General features: G+C 42.1%; 1 protein-coding gene across 3 annotated transcripts in view; it reads right to left on the reverse strand.

The window, feature by feature from the left end:
* Positions 1–26,419, reverse strand: part of DOCK10 (dedicator of cytokinesis 10) — a 162,558-nt gene that overhangs the window by 82,417 nt on the left and 53,722 nt on the right. For all 3 annotated transcript variants that reach the window (XM_075158204.1, XM_075158202.1, XM_075158203.1), the window contains exons 2-4: positions 24,025–24,144; positions 15,945–16,034; positions 6,652–6,734 (exon numbers count right to left, since the gene is read on the reverse strand). In XM_075158204.1, coding sequence (XP_075014305.1) covers positions 6,652–6,734; positions 15,945–16,034; positions 24,025–24,144 — 293 coding nt within the window. The remainder of the gene's footprint in view (positions 1–6,651; positions 6,735–15,944; positions 16,035–24,024; positions 24,145–26,419) is intronic.

The following is a 26,419-nucleotide window of genomic DNA, read 5'->3' on the forward strand; positions in this document are numbered from 1 at the left end:
TCACTACAGTTTCAAAATACAGCTTTTTTCTTAAGCCCCTTATATATTTTTTTTCAACACTATGAAGTTGCAACAGTTCTATACAAATGATGAAATACCACTTCTTGTTCTCTTCACTGCTATTCCACCACAACAGGCAACAAAACCCAAACAATTTCCAAAGAGATATCCCATTTAAGGCTGCCAAATGAATGAGAATTAACTCTGTAACAGCTTTTTCTAACCAAGATGAACATTAGAACATTCAGCTTAAAGCTTCCACATTTCTCCAATATTTCAAGGTATTTTTTACTATTCAACATGATAAGCACAGCCTTAAAGTAATTTTTAAAAATACACAGATGTCTCTTCGATGTGGTGCCACTTAAGATCTTCATATTGTGGACTTAAAACCAAAACTGAATATGAAAAAGCAAAGCACTTAAGCACTGCTTAATTTTAAGCACATAAGTAACTGTATTTAGGCCCAGAGTACTTTGCATGTTGCAGAATTAAATCTTAAGTAACAGCCAAATACGCATGATAAAAATTCAAAGGTATTTTTAAATGGAGAAAAAATAGATTTTTCTGTGGCCCGAGAAATACCAACATTGTTTTCAAATTCCTGAAGATTGCAAATCTCATCTTGGAAATCTTCAGTTATCATATGAAAACCTACAGAAGTTGTCATGCTAAAAGCCATTATTTATCAGGAAGACCGACTTTTCCAGAACTTACTTTCATCTACCCAGCCTGAAAGCGGGAACAGAGCAACACTATTCTCTATCATGCAAGGAAGCAAATCTAAACAGAAATTGAGAAACCACACACTTGTAAGCTAGTTTCCTCTCTCAACTTAGCGAACTTTAGCCCACACTAGCACATAATGTTAAATGTCACTAATTAAAAAAAAAAAAAAAGTGGTAACTTTGTCCCTTTTCATTTTTTATTCATTCATGCACAAGTTACAGATTAGGAAGATTAGAGTAATGACCAATACCTATCTCCTCTTCACTTTCCCCGTTTCAAAGTCAGTGTTCTCATGACGTGACTACCCCACCACAACCGAAGTCAGCATTTCAGCAGAGCCAGGAGAATCAAGTGCACACAGAACACAGGAGGGTTTTATTCTTGTTTCAGTTTGTTCAGGTTTTGGTGTTTATTTAATGTAAACAACTGATCAACATTTTGAATAAAAGGAACATTTGCAATCTATTGACATCTTTGACATCTGTAAAAACGTTAATATTCAGAATATTTGTGATGGAAATCCATTGCAGGTTTTCCAATGCAACCAAGGGCAGCTGTTAAAATTACACAAACGCTCCCTCCCTCCCAAAAGAACTCCAAAACAAAAATCTCAAGCTAAATCCCACCTTTTACAAAAAACACCATTCAAGACTTCACATTTTTAGACAAGAACTCTATTGGCTTATTCATTATTCAGAGCTAAAAGTGCACCGCAGTGCTCTTGGGGTGATGTGTAGCCAGACTGACCAATGCTTTCTGGTCACACATGCACACACACACGTTTGCTTGAGGATCTGTACCAGTAACAGGACAAGTTAGTCAGCTACTGAAAAAAACAACAAAACAAACCCCCAACCTTAATGCCCTTGATGCTGGGAAAGGGAAGGAGGAGTCAGAAATCTGCTGGGTTAGCGGGGTGCTGACCCCTCACCATACAACACAGCAACTCTGCCCCACTCTGCCGCTCCACGGGCAGAGAGTGAGCCTGTCCCATTAAACCACAGCCCTCCCACAAGCCTGGGTACATGGTAAGTTTCTTAGAAAGAAGGAAATCCTGCCGTCCTCTCAGCAGAGCTATAAAAAAAGACAGAAAAGGACAGACCACTACTGCGTCAGGTGTCAGATCTCACTGACCACCCATGAAACACTCATCCACTCAGACCTCTGTGTCATTCTCCATAGAAGAAGTTTTTCCCTTCATTGGATGGGAATGCTTTTGGGCATGCTCCTCATCATTCTAGGGCAGGCAGATAAAGCGTGGTAAGGATGTGATCCTGTTTGGTATACCCTCTTTTCCTCTGCCTACTGCGTCTTCAGACCCATATGAAGATGCAGAATTCCAAGGGACCAGATCTGAAATATCTACTAAATGTTCCAAGTTTTATATAAATGACAGCACAAATTTTGCTAGTGACTATTTCTGTGCCCAGACACACTGTCATCACAGCACACACTAAGCTACCCCTGTTCTTCCTCCACCCTTCCACTTGCTCAAGAAGCAAGAACACACCAGGACAAAGCATAAAAAATGGTGTAAAAAGAGGTAGTGAGAGCTCACAGGGAGGAATTTAAGGGGTAGAAAGACCTGAGAAAAACCTCAAAGGAGGAACACACTAAGAGAAAAACTAAAGCAATTGCTAAACATTTTGGTCATGTTGTTGTGCACGTGTCGTTGAGCTCTTCCCCAGTGCCACAGCACTGCTTCAGTGGAATTACACCATGGACACGTTGAGTCCTCACTGCCTGTCCCAAGTGGTCAGCATCACATTGCAGCTGCTTCCCAATCAGAAAGGGTCAGTATTCAGAAGGAGTAACTTTGATAAAAATCTGCTACACCATGCAGCCATTACTTGACATGTTGTATGACGGTGTGAAACAGCACAGCATGGCCTCACGTACAAACAAGTATGAGGTCCTTCAGTGTTGCTGAAGGCTGCTGAGTCCCAGTTTGTGTGTTTCTAAATGGGAAAGGCCACAGGAAGGTTCAGCACACCCTCAGTGCATGGAAGTACTTTAGCCGTAGTTAGATCTGGTATTGTAAATGATGTTCCTTCCTCATGACACAAAGCTACATGCTTAACACTCATCCAATCTTCCCTGATACAACGATTTCCTACAGGAAATTGATACAACATGCTCAGATTTCAGATAGTGTGACAGCAGTTTTGCACAAATGAAACAAAAAACTGTGGAAACGGGGCATCCAGAGCTATCAACAGTGAGATACAATACTATGACAAGGATTATGAAGCCGCTTTATTTTTAATGAGGAGATTTAGTCTAAAACACTGAACTTTGTAACATGCACGTGCAAATCAAGATCCATTGATGTTGAAGAGGCTGGAAATGGTATGAAATGAAGCGGACTCCAAACCAGCTCTGTTTAAGGTATGTTAAGCTCAAAAGCCATGGCAACTTTCAGCAAACAACTGCTATAACTTTGCTTCTGAAACATCAACCAGTGCTGCATCCAAACCATTCCCGAGTGCTATGTTCTGATACAAGACAAAACATAATCCTCTATGCAAGTGGGGGGAAAAAGTAAGATGTGAGACACCATAACATCCCTGGAGCATGAACTCATGAAAGCAAATCATATTAAGTACCACAACCAGGAAAACTGGATGTTCTTCAAGAAGGAAGTCTTAAAGGCGCAGGAGCAGGTTGTCCCCATGTGCCGTAAGAAGAACGGACAGGGAAGACGACCGGCCTGGCTGAACGGGGAGCTCTGGCTGGGACTCAGGAAAAAAAGGAGAGTTTACCTTTTGTGGAAGAAGGGGCAGGCAATTCAAGAAGAGTACAGGGATCTCGTTAGGTCATGCAAAGAGAAAATTAGAAAGGCAAAAGCCCAGCTAGAACGCAACGTGGCCACTATTGTAAGAGACAACAAAAAATGTTTTTATAAATATATTAAGGACAAAAAGAGAGCCAAGGAGAGTCTCCATCCTTTATTGGATGCGGGGGGGAACATTGCCGCTGAGAACGAGGATAAGGCTGAGGTACTTATTGCCTTCTTCGCCTCAGTCTTTAATAGTCAGAGCAGTTATCCTCAGGGTATTCAGCTCCCTGAGCTGGAAGACAGACAGCGAGCAGGATAAACCCCCCATAATCCAAGAGGAAGAAGTTAACGACCTGCTATGCCACCTGGATGCTCACAAGTCTATGGGGCCAGATGGGAGCCACCCAAGGGTACTGAGGGAGCTGGCGGAGGAGCTTGCCAAGCCGCTCTCCATTATTTACCAGCAGTCCTGGTTAGCAGGGGAGGTCCCGGATGACTGGAGGCTTGCCAATATGACACCCATCTACAAGAAGGGCCGGAAGGAGGATCTGGGGAACTACAGGCCTGTCAGCCTGACCCCGGGGCCGGGGAAGATTATGGAGTGGTTCATCTTGAGGGCGCTCACAAGCCATGTGTGGGACAACCAGGGGATCAGGCCCAGCCAGCACGGGTTCATGGAAGGCAGGTCCTGCTTGACCAACCTGATCTCCTTCTATGACCAGGTGACCCGCTTCGTGGATGAGGGAACGGCTGTGGATGTGGTCTACTTGGACTTCAGTAAAGTCTTTGACACTGTCTCCCACAGCGTTCTCCTAGAGAAGCTGGCGGCTCACGGCCTAGACAGGTGCACTCTTCGCTGGGTAAAAAACTGGCAGGACGGCCGAGCCCAGAGAGTTGTGGTCAACGGAGTTAAATCCAGCTGGTGGCCAGTCATGAGCGGTGTTCCCCAGGGCTCAGTACTGGGGCCGGTCCTGTTCAATATCTTTATCAATGATCTGGATGAGGGGATCGAGTGCTCCCTCAGTAAGTTTGCAGACGACACCAAGCTGGGCGGGAGTGTTGATCTGCTGGAGGGTAGGAAGGCTCTGCAGAGGGACCTGGACAGGCTGGATCGATGGGCCGAGGCCAATTGTATGAGGTTCAACAAGGCCAAGTGCCGGGTCCTGCACTTGGGCCACAACAACCCCAGGCAACGGTACAGGCTTGGGGAAGAGTGGCTGGAAAGCTGCCCAGAGGAAAAGGACCTGGGGGTGCTGATTGACAGCCGGCTGAACACGAGCCAGCAGTGTGCCCAGGTGGCTAAAAAGGCCAACGGCATCCTGGCCTGTATCAGAAATAGTGTGGCCAGCAGGAGCAGGGAGGTGATCGTGCCCCTGTACTCGGCACTGGTGAGGCCGCACCTCGAATACTGTGTTCAGTTTTGGGCCCCTCACTACAAGAAGGACATGGAGGTGCTGGAGCGTGTCCAGAGGAGGGCAACGAAGCTGGTGAAGGGTCTGGAGCACAAGTCTGATGAGGAGCGGCTGAGGGAACTGGGACTGTTTAGCCTGGAGAAGAAGAGGCTGAGGGGAGACCTCATCGCGCTCTACAACTACCTGAAAGGAGGTTGTAGTGAGGTGGGTGTTGGTCTCTTCTGCCAAGTAACAAGCGATAGGATGAGAGGAAATGGCCTCAAGTTGCGCCAAGGGAGGTTTAGACTGGACATTAGGAGAAATTTCTTTACTGAAAGAGTGGTCAGGCCTTGGACCAGGCTGCCCAGGGAAGTGGTTGAGTCACCATCCCTGGAAGTATTTAAAAGACGTGTAGATGAGGCGCTTAGGGACATGGTGTAGTGGGCATGGTGGTGTTGGGTTGACGATTGGACTCGATGATCTTAGAGGTCTTTTCCAACCTTAATGATTTTATGATTTTATGATTAAAATAACCTTCACAGAATAGGATGTATGTAATCAGCTAAAATGTACTTTTGTGCAGAGTAATGCAACCAGGTCTGTCAAATGCATATTTCATAAGAGTAAAGATGCTTAAGGTTAAATGGAAAACTGCTGTGCTGCAAACATTTTTCTTGAGCACTAAATGCATTAATTTTCTAAAACAATCAGTACACTGGGTACTTAAGAAAAGGTATGTTTATAATCTCTGATCAGCAAAACTGCTCTTAAGGGCTTTTTGTACTACCATATTCACTGTTCATAAAAATATCGACATACAGGAGAGAATGCAGATCCGAGGGAAGGCTTGCAGTACAAAACCCTCTGAACACAGCATCTAAAGGGACCATAAACATGCAACAACATGTTTAGTTAGTACTAGTTTCCATCAAACCCAAGTCTGGAGCACCCATTCCTGTGTTATGTGCACATAACAACCTTTTTCAGCCAGTATAATGATTTTAATGCCTTGAATTCCAGGAAAGGAGGCGGTAACATAGCTTGTTTGGGCATTCAGTGATTTCATTAATCACTCCCTAAACCTGTTCTCAGGGCAGGCACAAGATACAAACCTGCAAGAAACAGGAGTATGGGTAGTAACTCATGCATGAAGGAATGAGCACCAAATTCTTAATTTCTTTCCACTCAAGTCAAGGAACTTGTTCCTTCTCCTCCCAGCACCTTTACACTGATTTTAATGTACTGCCTCCAAGCACAGAAGGAATGCCCACCTACCCAGACACCTGCACATTTCTGCAGTTTTGTACCACCAATGCTGCACCAGCGCATGCTATACACATTGCACCCAGTTCTTCTGTATGATGCAGCTATAAAGCACTAAGTGAAATCCTACTCCTCTGTTACACAGGGTAGCTAAAAGGAGAATTAATCCCAGTTAAAGGTGAGTGACATTTATGCATTAAGGAAAATGGAAAGCCAGCTTCCCTGTATCAACTGTGCTTTGAATACGCAAATACGCTTCTAAGGATTTGAATCAGCACTAATAGAGTTTGTTGATACTAGTGAATTCTGCAGAGTCTTGAACTTTTGCTAGGACTTTTTCTTCCCCTTTTTAAAAATGCAAGGCACTATAAATACGGTAAAACAAGCAGAGCATATAAGACAAAGGAAAGTGCAAATATGGATAAAGCTCAGCAAAACGACACAAACCTAATAGGAAAAAATAAAAGAAGAACTTATGCTAGATCTTACTGTGGTAAGTGTCGGAAGTCTTCTGAATACTGTTCATATTTGTAGTTCACAACATGCCACTGGGAACTGTAGTATTTACAAGCCTAAAGAGAAAAAACACAAACAACAACAATAGAATTATTACAACTATTTAGATTCAAGAAGGCTAGAGAACTAAGAAAGATCTGAGGGAGTCCTTTGTGCTAGAGAACATATTCTTCTATTTTATAGCTGGGTGCACAGTTCTTAAAGGAAAGTCAGAGTCTCATGTTTCCACATTTTGAAACACAATTTCTCTTTTAAATCAAATGCACTGAATCATACAAGATGGAGGAGGGCACTGATAGCAATTTAACACGCTTTAGTGATTCTCATCTACTCTGTAGGAAGCATCATTAAATTATATCCTATTACCTCAAAAGACACTATCTAGTTTAGGCCTGACTTTCTGCATGGACGTTAATTATACATTTTTTGTTTGCATCCTGTTTCATTACCTAAGTCTTCCCTTGTAAATGCATTTGCCCTACTCCTTTTATTCCCCCTTGTTGCAGCACAAGCCCTCTACTTCTTGTTCTGCCCATAAGGACTGATCTTTAACCTCTTAACAACATTCAGGAACATATTAATAAGACTACAATTTCTCACCAGAGTCTCATTTTCCCTTCCACACTGAATTTGCTCAGTCATCTCATCCTGTCCTTGTAGTTTTTATTTTCTAAAAAACTTCTTGCTGGTTTTGCATTCATCTTTTGAAATTGTTCTTATATCAATCTCCCTTAAATAAGAGAACCAGATCTGAACAAAGACTATACCGAAGGGCTTTACTATGCTGTCAAATAGACCAGAATAACAGTGCGATTTACTCGATGCAGATTAATGCAATTAAACACAACATGACATTTTTAAAGGCAACAAGATGCATGAAATATGAACAGTTATTGGTAAGGTACACATCTACAACAAGAAAAATGACACAATGTCAGAATTTCCAGTGATTCTTGCTACAGAGTGTAAAATGCAAACTGATACTTGTACAGTATGCGGAAGAATTTACCCCAGTTTGTATTACTTTCTCCCCACACTCCACCTGAACATTTGCACTAGCCCATGTGACAGGGACAGGAAGAAAGAGAGGGATCGAGCCTAAAACCTAACAGTAGAAGCTGCTGCCCAAGACCATAGGGAAAAGGAGGCACGTCAGGAAGGAAAATGGTGGAGAACCACAGCAGAGAAAGAAGCAGCAACATTGAAAGGAATCTGAGGTGGGAACAGGAAAGACATAGTCTCATAGAAAGGCATGGGAAGGACGAGACTCCAGGAAAGAAAGAAAGAAGAAAGAAAGAAAGAAAGAAAGAAAATGGAATAAAGGATAGATCAAAGATATTTAAATACTAAAAGCTACGCAAAGGAAGTGGAAGAAAAGGCAACTAAGGGACAGGACAGGACAAATTAGTATTCCTCCGACCAGGAGTATTCCCTCTCCTCCCTGCCAGCCTCTTCTGAAGCTCCTATGGGAGTCATTGCTTGCACAGTGGTCTCTGTCTCAGAGAGACAGAGAGGGGATCGATTACCAGGCTGCTGGAGCAAAAACTGAGATGGACTGAAAACTTAAAGGCGATGCTTTCTAAATTATTCAGTACTGGCTTAACAAATCTCCTTTTTAAATCTTGTGTAAAACATGCAGAGTATGTAGCCACAAATTAATTTAGGAAGTCATCTTGGGTGTGGCCGCAGTCTTCTGTGACAACTTTATTTGTTTTAGAGTATGGAAAAGGCAGCAAAGAAGTGGATGCACATTTATAGGCAGTTCTCTCCCACCCTGACACTGAATTGAGCAGTTCAGCACAACCAAAGGCAATCTGCAGTAAACAGAGATCCATGTGGATCTAGCATCTACTTTCTGGTCTGACACAAACCCTCATTATCTTACAGAGTGCAGCATAAAGTGTGACCATTAGACAATATAAAATAATCACATTCTCTGAGAATGAACATAATACTATAGCATTATAACTGACTAACTCTGCACCTTGCAGGGTCAGGTCCAAAGCCTACCCCTGACAACCATGTTCCTACTCCCTCCAATGTTGTTTGCACTTTGCCTCTGAATGGAGAAGAAACCCACCTTTCTGTTTTGTGAATCTTCATAAAACAACTTGGTCACTCTTGTATTTGCGTGATCTAAGTTTTAACTAAAACTATTTGGTAGCCACCTAGGCTATAAGAATACTCTTACAAGAGCAACATATACTGTGTTCTACATGAGCCAATGAAAAGTTCATTCATTGAACGTTATGAGGATGAGCACAGACCCTCCCATTCACACTTCACTCGCTTTCTACTTGGCAAATGTAAACCAACTGAACCTTCTACAGAAAGGACCACTTTTTCCCTGTGGTACCTTCATTACTAAGTATTCTACTTAACAGATGCAATTAAAGCCCACAGAGAATTCTCAACGCAGGCTTTTGTTGCAAACATTATAGGCTGATGTGTTCAAAAAAAGAGTTGTGAATAACATATAGAGCAGGCCACAGTATTTTAGCTTGTAACTATAAAGGTTTATTGTGCTCCTCCAAGAAAAAGCTAATCAAAATAAAAATCAAAGGGGACAAGCAGCACATTCAAGTATCATTCAGTAAATTCACAAAAGGCAAGCTAATTCAGTGCAACAGCTAATGCTGTTCTTGAACTAGCTTGTTGCGGCTATCCATTGTAAACCAGATCTAGTTTAAAAAAAAAAAAGTTACAGCATTTTCTCTTCTGAATATCCCAACTAAAAATCAAACACTTCTGATGACTGTACAGACTTCTAATGATTTTTTTCTTTTTTTTAATTGGAAATTATTATTGGAAATTTAATTTTAGCAGTGAAGAAATATACCTGCAAACCTGATTTGAGGAGTAAGAAAAATCTTTCCAGAGGCAGAGATTTCATCAAGAGGCCAGAGCTGGATACTACTGCTGCTGGCAAAGAGCAGAAGCACCAGTGCAGGAGCTGTTCAGCTCAAGTGGACTGTGGGGGAGGAAAAATATAGACGGAGAAATGGAAGCTTTGGGACGTGGGAGGGTTGGCACACATTTGCATGAACTTTCCTACTGCATTGTTGACCAGGCAGTCTGCACAGCCCATTCCCAAGGGCCCTATCAAATTCAGGTCATTTCTCTTCTTTTTTCTTGTTGCCCAGCTGGCCTAATTTTTCCTTAGAGAGACAGACAATCCTGCAAGCTTTTTCCTGTAACTTCTTAGCTCTGGTTCTGGCGATGACAGCATAATGGCTACCAAAGTGCAAGAGGCACTTAAAGATTTACCTTGCAATGCAAATGAACCTTTTGGAGGAAAAAAAAGGGAATGGGAAGTGAGAGAAACACAATAAAGCAAACACCTTGAAACATCTGAAAGCAACTCCCCTGCTTATATTCTCTCTAAGATAGCGCTAGGTATCTGGTCTTCGGAAATACAGATGCACGTATGATAAAAGTCATTCGTGGAACAACTGCACTTCTTGCAGAGAAACTGCATGCACAGAGCAATCCTGCCACCTCACTCACCCTTGAGGAGCAGCTATTTCTGAAGTGGAAAGCAGGAGATGTTGAACAGGGAAGGGCAAGGCCATACAAGAGCTTGGAAGCAGAAAGCAAAGACCTTCCAGAGCTGGATGTGGCCACAGTGCTAAAGGGGAAGTTGCAGAGATGGCTCTGTGCTCTGCCCCGTGACCGGGGACATGCATGGCACCGTTTGTAGCGCCTTCCAACCACTTCTCCCTCCTGTGACCTCTGCTGCAACAACCAAAGGCAGCGTGCGGAGATTTGGGAAGGTGAAAGGCGGTGTGATCACCCTGGCTTGAAATTCAGCCCTCCACCCCAGGCCTACCCCTGCTCCCGTATGCCCACAACAAGCACAGCTGCGTCACGACTAGCTGCTAGCAACCTGGACCTTCATTTTGGGGCTCTCAAAGCTGTTTCCAAATTAACACAGTTCACACATACAGTAAAGTCCAGTGTCACAGCAGTGTAACAAACCAAAACATTAAAACACACTATTATTTTAAAGTATTAAACATTTTTAAAAAGTATTTACCTCTTGTGCTATCAGAAGATCCACTGTCCTTTAATAACATACGTCATTGTCCTGACACTACAGTTCTTTAAAGTACTGAAAGCACTTAGATTTTGAAGTTGAGGAAATCTACACTGTGATGAGCAATAATAAAACTTTCTTTGTGACATTTATCAACAGGAGTTCCCGTTTTAATTTGACTTTGAAATATGTAAGAGCAATGCAGATTAGCCTGTAAATAAAAAAGCCTCAGAAATCAACTGTATGGACACACAACCACTTTCAGTAGTTATACAGAAGGCTGTGGCTCTTTTAACATTACAATTAATAAAACTCACGTTTAATAATTACTTACAGATCCTGTAGGACACAACCTGCAAAATCTCAAATAAAAAATCCCCCAGATGAATGGCGAGGGCTCTAAAAACTTACTACAAGTGACAACTCCAACTTTTGTATCTAGAAAATCTACACAGGAAAGTTAAGAGGTGTCCACGTGAATACTGTACTATAGAGACAAAATTAACTACATCATCGATCAAATGAAATTTCAATATTCTTACACTGTTATTTCATTTTGATGTAGTGCTTTTCAGCCAGCATGGTCCCTACTGCTCTAAGGATAAAGTGTGAGGACTACAATTACACCCACAAATGAAAAGGAGCCAACACTGGGGTGCAGGAAAGCTCCACCTCAACAGCTGTCCCCAGCAAGCTCATTTCTTCACTGTCCTCATCTTTAAGAGTCATTTCCATAAGTTAAACCACCACAATTTGACATAAAATATAGAGTCACTAAACAGGTTTAAGTAATGCTGCATATGCAGAATGCCATTAGTATACTTCTCTTTTCTTGGAACCTAATTTAGTTACTCAAGCTCCTCCTGCCTAAGAAAAGTTAAGGTGGAAAAATCCACAAGGAAAATATCCTAAGACGACTGCAGGTATAGGAATGATCAATTCACAAATATTACCTTTAGAATATACCTAATAATTAGGTATAAATTAATAAAGGGACTCAGATATTAAGCAATCATAAAATGTAAAATATTTATTCTCTTTGCATCCTACAGAAAATATTTAGTTATCAAAGGACTATTTACTTATTCAACTCACCTTAATTTTATTTTTTTTAAATTTTCATTTTACAGTTTCAGCAGAAAGGAGAAGGTTAGACATCGTATTTAAAGCAAATTCTTCTGCCTCACCCATTACCGTAATACCTGAACATCACCACCAGTGAAAGATTTTGGTTACTGAGGAATCTAAAAGCAGTATTAAGAGAACTGAATTAGACAACTAGAGGCACAAACCTTCCACTACAGATGGACAGCATCAAATGCTATCCATACTGAAAGCTTTCCTCAACATCAGCCTCATCTTTCTTCATCTGGCTTGTCAGCTCTTTTGCATCCATAAATCGATACTGCACAGGCAATCAAGTCATCCTGGCGTGCCTGTAAGTACTGTTTATGATCACTTGAACAAAGGGAATCTGATCAAATCCCCAAGCTGTCATATGTATGGATTTTGGTAAGGGCTGGGGAAAAAAAACCTGGTCCTTGAAGGACTCTAGCAATGAAAGAGCTAGAGGTGGAAGTAAAGCCTTCCTGCTGTCACCAGTAGGAAACAAACGCCCAGGATGAGACAGATGGGGTTTTAAGGCATTATCACAGACTTCTGACAACCCTTTAAAATGACCTAGCAGTACCTTATAGACAAGACCATCTGAACACCACCAAACGTCCAGAAGGATGAGACAGGAGATCATGGATCCGAGCTCTTGAAATAGATTCAGTACCATGTCCTCACGCTGCCACATGAAGAAAACTAGTTTCACCTTCAACAGCAGACCCTTCATTTATAGTTAACTGACTTGCTCCGTGTCTTAGTGTCACAACTTGCTAAACTACTGAGATAGTGTAATATACACTAACAGTCCGAGATAGCCATTACCACTTATGGGGAACACCAAAATGGCCTCAGCGAGAAGCTGTACATCGTATAGCTTCCCCAACAGTCCTATCAGGAATCAGACATTTGTTCCTGGGTTGTAACAAGTCCAGTCAACCAACAGCTAGTCAAGTATGTACAAGATGGATGCCTTCACTGTTCATGATATAGTATGTCTGAAGAAAGAGAAGACTCTTTCTGAGTGTTGGCTTTTTCACAGCTCCAAAAAAGAAGCAAAGGTCACAAATTCCACTCCTGCACATCTATCCAGAAGTGCTGAACACCAGCCTGGAACACAACAGACTGCTGCTGGGACAGTACAGATTTGTGCAATTGCGGCAGTGGACTACAGATCTTCACGGCACCCCATGCTCAGTTTTACTTAATTTTGGACTAGAAACCACCCTCTTCCCGGAGCTCAATTTATTTTATATATAGCTTTTGGCTTTGTCGCAAAGTGGAACATATGCATTACTACTTTAAAAGAGGGTCTTATCCTGCTACTATTCCATGCACAGGCTTAGTTCTGTAGTACTGTTTTTCCCACTGCTTTGCTCCTCTCTCTCCCTTCCCTTGGCTCACTGGTATTGCAGAGAAAGCTAATAGATGTGCTCAATATATATTTTACCAGGTTGTCATTAGCATCCCCTTGGAGTACTCAGCTGTAACGATTCCCAGACACTGTGTACTGCGTTCCATTTTTAGACCCACCACTTTCTCTGTAAAGCCATGAGCACAGTGCTGGCCTTGCAACTTGTGGAACCTTAAAATAAAAAGCAGACCCCAAAGTGCTGAAAGGGCAGCGAGGCTTCTGGGAAGATAGGTAATTCCACAAACTATGTTATCTTTTAACCCTACTGTCAGATTAAGAAAGGTGGCAAAGTTCAGGCAATTTGAGCTGGCAGAAAGTTGTTATTGCTCTTTCTAGACCTGCTGGAGAGAAATAGGGCCAGCCTGTAAAATGTCACGTTGCATATAATTCAACAGCTACATTTCTGCCTAATCTTGGATTTTATTTTTTCTAATCCCAACTGACTTTTCCTCCACAAATTCTCTTGCAGTTACTAGTGCGTATGAAATGGCCCATACTCATTCAAACCAGGAAGCCAAGTGTGAAAAATCCCAATCTGTGAAAAAAAGGCAGAGAACACACACATTACAGGCTAATTATAAGTGCTTGGAATTAAATCCCTTATAGAAACTGGCTGAAAATTTGGTTTCATAAATCTGTTTTGTTAATGCAAATGATGAGCTATACTTTACATCTCTAGTGAAAGATGAGGAAGGTTCAAGGAGCCATCTAAAGTAAATTCCTTTGAACAGTGCAGTCAGCACCTCCAACGTCCTTCAAAGTGATAAAATCAGTGACAAACTGAAATATCCCTGCGGTAGCACGAAGAGCCGTCTTCTCCTACAATCTGAGATCAGGTGGGGAAACAATAAACTATAGATTTTTTTAAAGGTAGAGCAATTAATCACTCCTGGTGGGGCTCTAACTGCCATGGAAGAACTTTACTCGACATTTGTGGAGGGATTTTTATTAAATAACGGTCATCCTATGAACATTCCAAGCACTGAGGATTTGTTAGTAATAGTATAAGGCTGCTAAAGAGCAATTGTAGTTTTAGAGTCTCTGAAGTGATAGTAGAGTAGGAAAAACAGGCTGAGGAATGTAAATATCAGTAGATTATGTAACGGAATGCAGGCGCAGGAAGCGTTCGCGTGGACACCTGCTTTTGACCAATCTGTGTATGTTAAGATTCGTGTGCTTGCTGACTGTAAACCAATAGAGGATTCGGAGGTGCGTGTGTTATTGTGGCTAGCTTATAAAAGTAGCACAATATCTTGAAATAAAGGAGAATGACCACATTGGAACTCCTCATTACTCCGGGAACGCGCTCCTATTCCGACCCATGGTCACTCCAACAGACTTTCTACTATGAAGGTAGAACAGACTCTAAATACTGACAATAAATATAAACACCTACACATCCTTCACAGTGCAACTACTCCTCAGATGGCTATAATATACACCTCCAAATAAGATACATACCTTGTAATAACTCTAATAGTCTAAAACAGTGTCAAATAGTTATCTTTTTTGGAAAGATATCAATATTTCCAAAGTGCAAAGCGCATTCAGATCACCAATGATTAGCACTCATGTAAAAATACCAACATCAGTATCAGTGGACTAGTAGTGACAGGGAATGCAGCTGGAAAACAGTAGAATGAGAGGCTGATTCAGTGCATTTGCAATTTTTCTAGATACAAACATCTCAGAATAGGCACCTGCAGGTATGCTGTTAACCCTCCCCCTCCTTCTGGCCTCCAAAATCCAAACCTGATTCAAATCACCTAAACGATATTAAAAGAATATCCCACCTGAGGGATGGGATGCCATCCAGAGGACCTGGACAAGCTCAAAAAGGGCCCGTGTGAACTTCATGAGGTTCAAAAAGGCCAAGCGCAGGGTCCTGCACCTGGGTCGGGGCAACCCCCAGTATCAGTACAGGCTGGGGGATGAAGGGATGGAGAGCAGCCCTGCCGAGAAGGACTTGGGGTACTGGTGGATGAAAAGCTGGACATGAGCCAGCAATGTGCACTCGCTGGGCTGTATCCTGGACTGCATCCAAAGCAGCGTGGCCAGCAGGTCGAGGGAGGTAATTCTGCCCCTCTACTCTGCTCTGGTGAGACCCCACCTGCAGTGCTGCATCCAGCTCTGGAGCCCTCAGCACAGGAAAGACATGGACCTGTTGGAGCGGGTCCAGAGGAGAGCCACAAAAATGACCAGGGGGATGGAACGCCTCTCCTATGAAGAAAGGCTGAGAGAGTTGGGGTTATTCAGCCTGGAGAAGAGAAGGCTTCGGGGAGACCTTGTTGCAGCCTTTCAGTACTTAAAGGGGGCTTATAAGAAAGATGGGGACAAACTTTTTAGCAGGGCCTGTTGTGACAGGACAAGGGGAATGGTTTTAAACGAAAAAAGGGTAGATTTAGACTAGATATAAGGAAGACATTTTTTACAATGAGGGTGGTGAAACACTGGAACAGGTTGGCCAGAGAGATGGTAGATGCCCCATCCCTGGGAACATCCAAGGTCAGGTTGGACGGGGCTCTGAGCAACCTGATCTAGTTGAAGACGTCCCTGCCCATGGCAGGGGGGTTGGACTAGATGACCTTCAAAGGTCCCTTCCAACCCAAACTATTCTATGATTCTATGTTAATTATAATCATAGCAAGCCTCCCCCAAACCCTTGGTTTTATTTAAAATTAAAGGATACAGACACTAGATATTTACCTCTTTAACAAATAAATTTTCTGCTTTTTGTTCTGCATCTTCAGGTACAGAAGGATACAGTGTCCTGATTTCCAGTGAAATTGTGTCTGTCTGACAAAAACAAAGAAAAAGCAAATTAGTCAGAGTGACAGAACAGCAGTTTTGTCTCATGAAGAGGTTAAGAACCTTATTATTATGGCTTGCATTTTTCAATTTGTCATGCAGCCAATACACATGCACACCAACAACTACAACCCAGCTCCTGCCCACACACACTATTCAATACTATCAGCTAAAGCACTAATTACAAGCAAGAGCAGTGTTCGAATAGATTTCTGGGAACAAAGTTGTTCCAAGCAAACTTGCTTCAGTCTCCGAGGTTTCTGATAAAAAATGTCATCAAGTCTTCCTTACATCCTCTCCCACAAATATACGCCAAATCCAACAGCGTTACTTGTTTCCTCCACTTCCCTTCTGCACCTCATGCCTTTTCAGCAAGGAATGTGGAAAGAGAACTAAAAACTTTGACTCTTTTGGAAAGAGAAGAGAGGAGCAGAGAGTCCTCCCAATAAGCTGCAAAAGGACTGCCACAGGACAGCTCGATGGTCGGAAAGCAAGTGGAACCAGGCAGCAGCTTCTCAGTGGGGCTTTTCCATCCGCGGGTGCAGACAGCGGAGCAGGATTGACATGGGACTCCTGACACTTCCTGCAACCTCCTTCCATACTCAACAGATGCTGCACAAATTAAGCCATTTTTTTGAAAGCAGGTCCTGACTGAGCTGGCTTGTCAGGCCCCACAGCAGGAAACCACACAGAGAAGTGGATCTCCAGAAGGTCTCCACAAGGAGCCAAGCTTCCCTTAGTTCCCATCAGGCCAATGAGCGGCCAGGGCCACCAGCAGTGCTCCTCTGTGTGACCCAGGGCCTCCATGCCGAGGTCAGGCAAGGCAGCCACTTTGCAAAAGTCACATGAGAGGAAGCTTTGGGGTATTTTGAATTAATCCACAGATCTGGCCCATTCATTTTCTCTGCCATAAGAGGGGAAAACAAACAAAACCAAACCCCAGCAGACCAGATTATGCTCTCAGTTACAATGGAGTAACTCCACCACTCAAGACAACGAAGGACTGAAACCAAGACGAATCTGATCTCCCAAGCTTATTTTCTCTTCCATTACAGGAAGGCACATGATTTCTGGAGAAAGGTCTATGGCATATGACTGATTTAGTATGAAGAACTACTACTTACTAATACCATGAAGCAGCCTGCAGTATCCACTGTGCCCCTCGAGGACCTCCTCCCAATCCCCAGTGATGTTTTTTCTCTACAAATTGAAGCATTCAGACTCTGTGTGACAATTGCCTGGATATTATTGACTGTATTTTTCCTTACAGCTTACACAGACCACACTGATTCCCCCCCATCACTTTCCATGTGAGTAATTATGAAAGAAAGGCATGTGTCACTCAGGCAGATGCAAACGTCCTGGGATTCCCCAAACTTTTTCTGTTTCATCTGGATAGCTGAGGATACAACATGATTAAAACACTTTGGCTTCCACAAATAACGATGGTGCCTTGTAGATACCACAAAGTGAAAAAAACCCTGTTGTTCTGACAAACTAAGTGCAGTTTCCTAAATGCAGGTTCCTGGGCTCTACCCAGCTGTATTACCAAAGCCTGCATGCAGTGGACATTTACACAATCATTTAGTCTATGAGTAAGAGAGACAGCAGATGGAGAAGTACAAATTTTCATGCCACAATTAGTAACAGTGAAGATGTCTGAATCCTTGGTTGCTTAGGGACTTCCCAGCAGTACCCACAGACTCTGGAACGCACTTCATTACTTTTACTTCACACATACATGACATTTTAAGTCCCTTTTTTTAACTGGTCCCGAGAAGATGCAATCCCTGAGCACAGCTAAAAACCCACAGGTGCCCCTGAGGTCCATCATATGGAGCTCTTCCCAGGGCTGGGGCCCCTCCACCAGCAGCAGCAGCCACAAAGCACGCACACCATCCTTCCATGATATCACCACTGCTTAAGATCAGCTGCTGTTTCCAGACTAAGGCAAAGTGGGAGGCCACAAGAGAAGAGATGTGTGATGCACTCTGTACCTCGCACTGACCCTATCGGGATGGTGACTAAGCTGCAGAGAGACCAACAACCTCTTCTGCTTGCCCTAACAAAACTCACCTGCCCCATGTATTACGCAGAAGATAGTTCACAGTATTTTTTTTTTAGTTAAGACATATAGTCAGTCAGATTTTTTACCTAATACAATGCTTCTTGTCAACTGATATCAACACAGCTAACATTTGCCTTAATGGGGTCATTGTGCCTCCCTTCCCTTACACAGCTTGTTAAAAAGACTGTAGCTGAACAAGACGTAGCTCAAGCCCACTGGTTCGCCTGTGGTACACTCCCCCACTTTCCTTCTCAACAAGACTGCACTTAAAAGAAACAAACATAGCCATGCAAAACAGAGAAATAAGGTAACATTGGGCTTGTCGCATTTGCAGATTTTGCCAAAGAATATCACAGATTTATTTACGTAGAATTGGGACATGGAAAAATCTTGTAATTGTTATAATTAAACTTGTTTTAAAAACTACAAAGCACTTCCCTTCTGAGAATTGGTTATGTTCAACCACTTAGCTGCAAAAGCCTTGCCACAAAAACACTTCCTGTTCATAGTTGATTACTTCCAAAGTTAAATGCTCTTAAAGGCTGATCAGGCATAGCATGTATTCACCAAAACCTTTTTACTTCAGAAAACAACTAAATTTCAAAAACAGACTAGTGCTTCTGAAGGGGTCATCAAAAAAATAAAGGATTTTATTTACAGAATTCAGCATTTATAAATGTGCTTTGAATGCAGCCTAATTTTCTAATGTTTAGGCAATCATAGCAATTGCCTGTTCAAATCAAAGGCCAACTATCTTCTCATTTGTGCATGCAAACTGTGATAATCAAATAATGCAGGTATCAGCCTAAAACATTAAATTCCATAATTCTTCTGAATTATTTTTTTAATCTATTTTATATAAATATCCTGTATCCAACAATGATTTCTGGCATTCAGCCAGGCTGTCTCATTTGCATAAACTGTTGGCCCCAGGTGTTTGATTAGTTATAAGGTGCAATTTAATTAAGCACCCTCTCTTTCTTCATCCACTTTCTACAGTGAAAGCCACAAGTTAATATTGCTCCTTATCAAAGATTGATTAAGAATTTCAGACAGTGTCTACTTCCCACTGACACGGTGAGTTTAGTACTTGAAAATGGAGTTTAAACTCCATCAGCCATTTCAAACATTTTCACTCTGAATCTATTCTAATGGCTTTTAGTCTGAAAGCATGTTATCAGTGGTTAAATCTTGAGATGAATGCATCAAAAATGATTATATTTACTTCCTGAAAAGGCAGCCCTTCTAAGAGAGCTAACCGCACACAGGCAGAAATGTTCCTGTATGTTAATGCTTAGATTCAATCTCTTTAAAGAAAAGCTGCTCAGCTCCATTTTTGCCCAAGTAAACAGATTACTTAACATTACCAAAATCTGTAATGAATTAGTCCACCAAATTAAAAAGCAGGATAAGATGCAACTTTGCTGTACAAATACCACCGTGCAAATGCTATTGCTCTACGGGGCTCCCGACAGGTCTGCTGTCCCAGCACAGACCTCACCGAGGAGGTATGTGCGCAGGGGCAAAGCGAAAGGAAAGCAAGCACAGAGCACATTTAAAGGACAGATTTTGCCCCGTCATTCACCGAATCATGTTCGGTGTGAGTGGCTATGCTTTGCCCACACAATGCTTGCTTTGCTGACTGCATTAGCTCTCTCTATTTAAATAGTCGGAGTGCATCCCTCTAGGTCTAGACACCTCTCACTTTCCTGCTCCTCCCAGCCGATGTGAACTTTGCACGTCAAGGATACCCATATCCCATTAGTCATGAGAATAACGGACTCAATTTCTGCTCCTCTAAGGATGAGCAGATACTGCCTATCACATGAGAAAGTGGGAGGTAAGTCATGTGCTATTAGAAATAACCCATGATCTTACCACTGTAACTCTTCTGATCTTAGAAATAACAGCCAGGTTTACAGGGTTATTTCCAAGAAGGCTTCAAGTCCTGTGCTTAGAGCTGCCCCTATGGCACATGTGCTCCGTTTCACGTAAAGAGGCAGCGTCGTCGCCTAGTCTTGCACTCTCCCCTTAAAGATGCATCTGATTCTGTTGTGAACTTCTGTATCCAAAAAAACAATTTTTGTCCCTGTACAACATCTAGATAGCAGAGGTTTCACAGTCTGAAAAATAGGGAGATTTTGGCTCTTTCTTGTTCAGAGCTAAAAAACAAGAAGCCTGGAAACAGTCACACCTGCAGTGATGGAGAGTATCAGCACTGCACGACTCAGCCCCTCTTCTAAGGCCTCTGTGATACTTGGAGGGCACCTGGGTGGGCTTTCAAAAGTCCAGAAGAGCCAGGAGCACGTCAGACTGAACTTCAATAGGTTTTGCATTAGTAACCTTTGCCATCTCACACCTGTCCTAAATTTAGGCAATGAATTATTGCAGGTTCAAATCAAACGTTCAGCCATATTTATACAATTAGTTTAAGAAAGTCTAATTTCCACTTTTCAAACAGAGATTTAAAAAATAGTATGTGGGGAGAGAAAGAAAGAAGAACAAATTTTCATGATCCAAAGAGTTTAACATGCTTTTATATATATCATATCAAATTAAAGTACCTATTAAATACTTTCAGCAACCTTTTTATAACAATTAACTTATATTTATCAACATATTGTTAACATATATTTAGTTACTAAACCTCCACATAAGCAAAGGTGTTAGCAAGGGGTGCTGAGCCTGTTGCCACTAAGGGAGGGCACCGATGATTCTACACAAGACGTGAGATCCTGGAGAGATTTGAAAAGAGACTGCTGTGGGTTCAGCAAATTTCCTAAGAATGGTGACATGAAGAAAGGATGAAAAAAATACTTATGAAAGATACAGCAAGCATTTTGCTTGGATACATTGAAGGTGCTTAGGAGCAGAAGTACAAATGTGTGACAACAAATTCGTGCAAGACCAAGATGTGAAAGGTTAAAGGTGAGAGGGAGACCAATCTGAAGGAAGTTGTCACACTTCTTTCATGGCCTCCTTGCTGGTAAGCATGTAGGAGAAAAGTGAGAGATAGTAATGCCAGACAGCAGCCGTTCCAGTTGCCAAGGGAGAGTGTGGCCAGGTCTGAGGAACAGAAGGTGAATGGGGCACGGTAACCCAATGGTGAGGATGCAAACCTACCAGCATCACCACCATATGAATGCAACAGGAAGCCCACCTCCCACTTACTATCACCAAGAAGTACAGTACAAGCTCGTACACGTGTGACAGGGAGCTCCTGTGAAACTCTGCAGATCCTTCCTCCACACAGTTGCTATGTTGCTGCAGAAGTTTCCACTGACCATTATTTCACAGCACAGCAACAGAAGGGTAATTTGTTCATGGGATCCGGGAGCAGGTGAAAAATGAAGCTGAGCTGACATGCTTTTTCTCAAAGGGAAATTGGACTTTGGGCAGGCAGGAGGAGAGTTAGGAAGCAAGGCATTGCTAGGAAAACAAGAAGTGGAACTGATGTGAATCAATGATTTTTTTTTTTTAAAGGATTATTAAACACAGTTACAAAAAAGTGAAGCTGGAGTAAAACCAGAGAATGCACCTTTGTAATGTATACATCTTGTATTCTTCTGTTGAAATGCAGGGAAATGGAGGAATACAGTCTATCAGGTTCAGATTGATACCAAGAATTCTTTGCTGTTCCACAGACTTCTCGTAAGATGTTGGAAATGACCAACAAAAGTCTCGTGAGAATAACTGCCTTCTCTTTGAATGACATTCAAAGAGAGAAAGCAATTCTGAGACAAAAGACCAGACAGTACAGCAGCTATGATGATAATTGACCCATATCTGATGCATGTGGTGAAGACTACAGATCTAGAAATGGGAATTCATTATTAAAAGCAGAATTTTCTCTTATGCTCATTACCTCAACTAATTCTTTTGGTGGGGTTTCACTCTGAAGAGACTTTTGCCCATAGGATGTGCAAACACATAGGCCCAAACTGGGGCTGCATCAACACTGAGCCACAAAGTCTGAAGCAATTGTAATCATTAGGAGTTAAACAGTAACGTCCACCGTTTCCTGGAGCATTATCACATTAAATAACACTCAGAGCCAGCCTGAGCACCTCCTAATTCAGTCAGACATGGATCTCTTTCTACTCAAATGGCTGACCCAGACTTTTGTGCACAGGTGATATTTCAGCAGGAAGGAGCAGGGCTATAAATAGACACTCTGCATCTGGAAAACCTGTCTGCTATGAAAGCTCTGCAGTCCTGTCTGGTGGCATAGGCTGTTACTGCTGCTGACTTCAACAGAAGATAACAAAGAAAAGAGACAGGTTTATTGTAAGTATATGGACCCTACCTACCGCTGCCTCTGCTCTTCTGTGAGTACAGGCCACCTCCACTATGCAAGTATTTCGCTCATCTCTCTTAATCTTTTTTTCTTCTTCTTCTTCTTTTTTTATTTAAATAGATTATGCAGAATAGTTGCAAAGCATAACACAGAGGAAACAAAATAGAAGTAGCTACTAAAAGCCAGGCAGCAACTGCTCAAAGTGAAATGAAAATAAGGATATGAAAATATGGTTTGACAGGCAGAGGTCTTGAGCAGTAGGACATGATTCTTCTTTCGCTGAGGGACTTGAGCTCAGTTTCTCTAAATCAAGGGGCTCAAGGGCGTCGTGACAACACACAGTATGTCTAGTCAGCCTTATAATGCTAAATTTCAATTGCATCAATTCACAAATGTGCAAAATGGATAAAGGAATTAACGATGATGAGGAAATCTATTCTGTTTAGTTTTCCCTCAATCCCAGGAGCACATTAACTCAGTTAATACCACCAAGGAAATAGAGCCATTTAGTAAAACAAAACAGTCGATTAGATTAAGCCGGCCCCACAGGACAGTAGCAGTGCCATGAGCTGATGGGAAAGGCCCTCACACAGCAGTTACAATTGGTCACAGACTGAAATGTATTTCCATTAGAGAATGCTTGTTCATCAAAATTTGAATCTTTTACATAGATTGGTTGATTTTGAAGAAGTTGCTATAAGATGCAGGCAATCAGCCAGTTTACTTGCCTGGCAGCACGCCTCCCCAGCTGCCCCGCAGGCAGCCCCTGCCCTCCCGAGCTGTCCCATCGCTGCCGCGGTGAGGGCTGCCCTGGACTTCCAGGTTCTCAATTTCTTAGCAGCTTACCAGGACAAGCAACGGGGAACCCGGGATGAAGTCAGACAGCTCCATGGCTGTGGGCTCCGGTATCCACTGCCTGTCAGCATCCCACCATGGGAGCCTGCCCCAGCACTGGGGATTCTGCAACCCCCATCACTCAGGATGCCACACCTCAAACCCCACTGAAGAGGAATTTAAGACAACCCCAAAACAAAACAAAACAAACAAACAAAAAAATCCATTTGGATTTATCTTTCTCGTGCAATCTAATGTCTGCAACGGCACAGCTTGGTAATGTGTCACAGCCACCGTGTAAAACGTCTGACTTTGAGCAGAAGGCTGGGAATCATGGGCTGTCTGATTCTAGTGGCCAAATACATTAAACAGAATAGGATCAGAAAGACTGGATGTAAGTTACAGAAGTGTGATTAAATTAGACTATAATAGTAGGGAGAGATTCCAGCACTGCTTAAACTACCACTGTGCTGAGCAAACAGGCAAGTATATGTTAACGGAATGACATGTTTCCCGAGTTCCTGAAATGTATTTGGGAACAACCAGGGCTTTGAGCTTTACCTAATCCTGGACAGTAAATTCACTCATATACAAATGTTAGAGAGAAAAACAGAGTGAATTTGGTGGGAAGGAAGTAAGGCATTACGCATAAATTAAGAAAATCTTAGAGAGTCCTTGGGCAACTTCTGGCTCTCCCTCTAGCAATGAATATAAAATAAAAAAATGAACAGACAAACCTAAGAGAAAGAAAGAATAACACGTATTTGCCCTGTACTTACTGAAAAGTCATCGTCGGGGAATAATATCAGATCCTTAAACTGGTTATCTCCAATATTTTTTTCAATCTCCGTGATAACAGCTTCATAATCCAAAGGCTCCAAGAGTTTGGGTTTTTCCTGCTGTGGAAATAAAGAAAAGATCAGGTAATCTCTCTACACTTAAATTTGCCTTCCTCCCCCCTTCATAAACTGAGGAGTTCTGCTGCATTTTTCCTTTTTTACACCAAAGAATGAACAACTTCTTCCCCGGCCTCCATTCTTCCCAGCCTGGTGCAGCTGAGCTCATGCGAGAACAGTGGAAGTGAGGAAGTTGGGCCAGTTGTAACAGTCACTCTCCACCGATAACTCAAGAGCAATCTGTCAGCTCATGACAGAGACCAAAACCACCACGTTAACTTACCTGTCATTCTCAGGAACACTCTCTCTTTCTCCGTAAATACATGTAGGCAAATAGACAGACGGACACAATTTGAACTGTACATAGATATGACTTTGAGCTAATAAGTTTTAGAACAAGTAACCCACCAATTTCTTCACCGTCTTACACAGTCCAACCTCTTGAACTGCTGGTAGCTTGTGAGTGCCACCACATTGTTTTACTTGGTAATAATCCAAGGTTCTTCTCCTGGAATAAACTATCTGGCACCCATGCCCACCATTTCTCTTGTCAGAAATGGGATTAGTATCATCATAATAGCACTACTATTGCCCGAAACAGAAGTAAAGTAAGAAACCACCGTAAGAACAGCCAAAAAAAAGTAAATTCACACTGTCTCGAAATACAACCCAAAAATAGAAAAAGAGAAGCCCATCTGACATGCTAGAATACATTAAACAAATGAAAAGTCACGTATTAGAGTGACAACATTTGCTTAATTCAAAGACTTAAGCATCAGAAAGAGTAAATGAGAAAGGGCAAGCGAACTGCTAGAAGGGATGGAAAAGCAGGACACTAGTGGAAAGCAAATGCAGCAACACTTCTGCAGAACACTTTTTCAGTCTGATGCAATGGTGGACATTAAGTAAGTTGTATTTTACTCACTGTTCTTGCACTGCGCTATCCAGAATAATATAAAGTTTCCCTCCCTCCCTTTTCCCTAAACTAAAACCATGGTGTATTGGAAAAGAAAGCTTTCACATCTCCATAAAACAAATTTCTCCAGTGGACAATCTCATGATTCTCCATCATATTTGATTTTTATATGTATATATATAAAACTCACACATGGTCCATTATACATATAATGGTCCAAACGTACAAGTCTCTTCCTCTTTTGACTTCGTTCTAGAGAGTTCCTATTTTTTCAGTAATTACAGTCATCTCAAGATTTCTCCCCAGCCCTTGTGAACACTGTTTCCCTTCTATAAGGGAGAAGTTCAAGACTCCCTTTGGTATCAAACGTATCTATGAAAAGTTTAAGTATCAGTAACACAGCCATACAAAATACATTAAAACACTGGGATACATATGTTCCTAGGAAGTTATTCAATTGCTGACCAGCTTATGATATAATTACAGAATAACTCAGAACCTCTGCAGGTCGTCTACTCCAAACCCATGCTCAAAGGAGGGCAAGTTGGATCAGGCTGCTTGGGAACTTGTCCAGATGAGTCTTGAAAACCTCCAAGGATGGAGATGCAATTTAAAATGTTGGAGCTGTTCCTTCAACAGTTCAGTCTATTAACTCTCTTCTCAGTCTATTAACTCTTAGTCCCCATTTGCCAGCTTAAGAGTTAATAAACTTCTAAAAATCATTAGTATTTAGAATTCACAGGCCAAAAGCACTATCTACTGACGCCGAGACATTAAAGACTTGTAAAAGATAGACAAGATCAACACATAACAGTAATAAATAGAACTTTTCTGAAAGCTCTTTCCCAAGGAAACTGCTTCAGGAATGTTGCTATGGGATGCGAGGGAGAGGGAGGAAAGAGAAGCAATACTTGACCTACCCAATATGGTGTATCTTTAACTACCAACTCCCAGGATACCACTAAAAGATCTGTCTGTATGAATAAAATAAAAAGGGATTCTGACACACTGATACTGTGCTAGATTCCTTCCTAGATGGATCTGGAGACGTACAAGGACAGTTGTCCGTCTTGCCTTAGAGTTATGAAAGGGAGATTGAAGCAGAAATAAAACTTGGGATTGTTTAACAGAAAAAAGAAACTTATCTAGAGGAAGGCCACTGTAAAACACAAAAGGCCCAAATGGAAAGAGACAGCTTTAAAGTTTAATTTAGATTCTGTGACAGGACTGTATACCAGTGTGTGATGTTCAGGTAAGACAAGGCACCCTACTAGGACACATGAGACTTCATATTAACCCAGCCATGATACCTTAGACTGTCCCAAGCCAGTACTCGTCCCTGGCCAGTACCAGTTGACACAT

The sequence above is a fragment of the Calonectris borealis genome, chromosome 9 (genome assembly GCF_964195595.1).
Source record: "Calonectris borealis chromosome 9, bCalBor7.hap1.2, whole genome shotgun sequence".
Classification (NCBI taxonomy): Eukaryota; Metazoa; Chordata; class Aves; order Procellariiformes; family Procellariidae; genus Calonectris; species Calonectris borealis.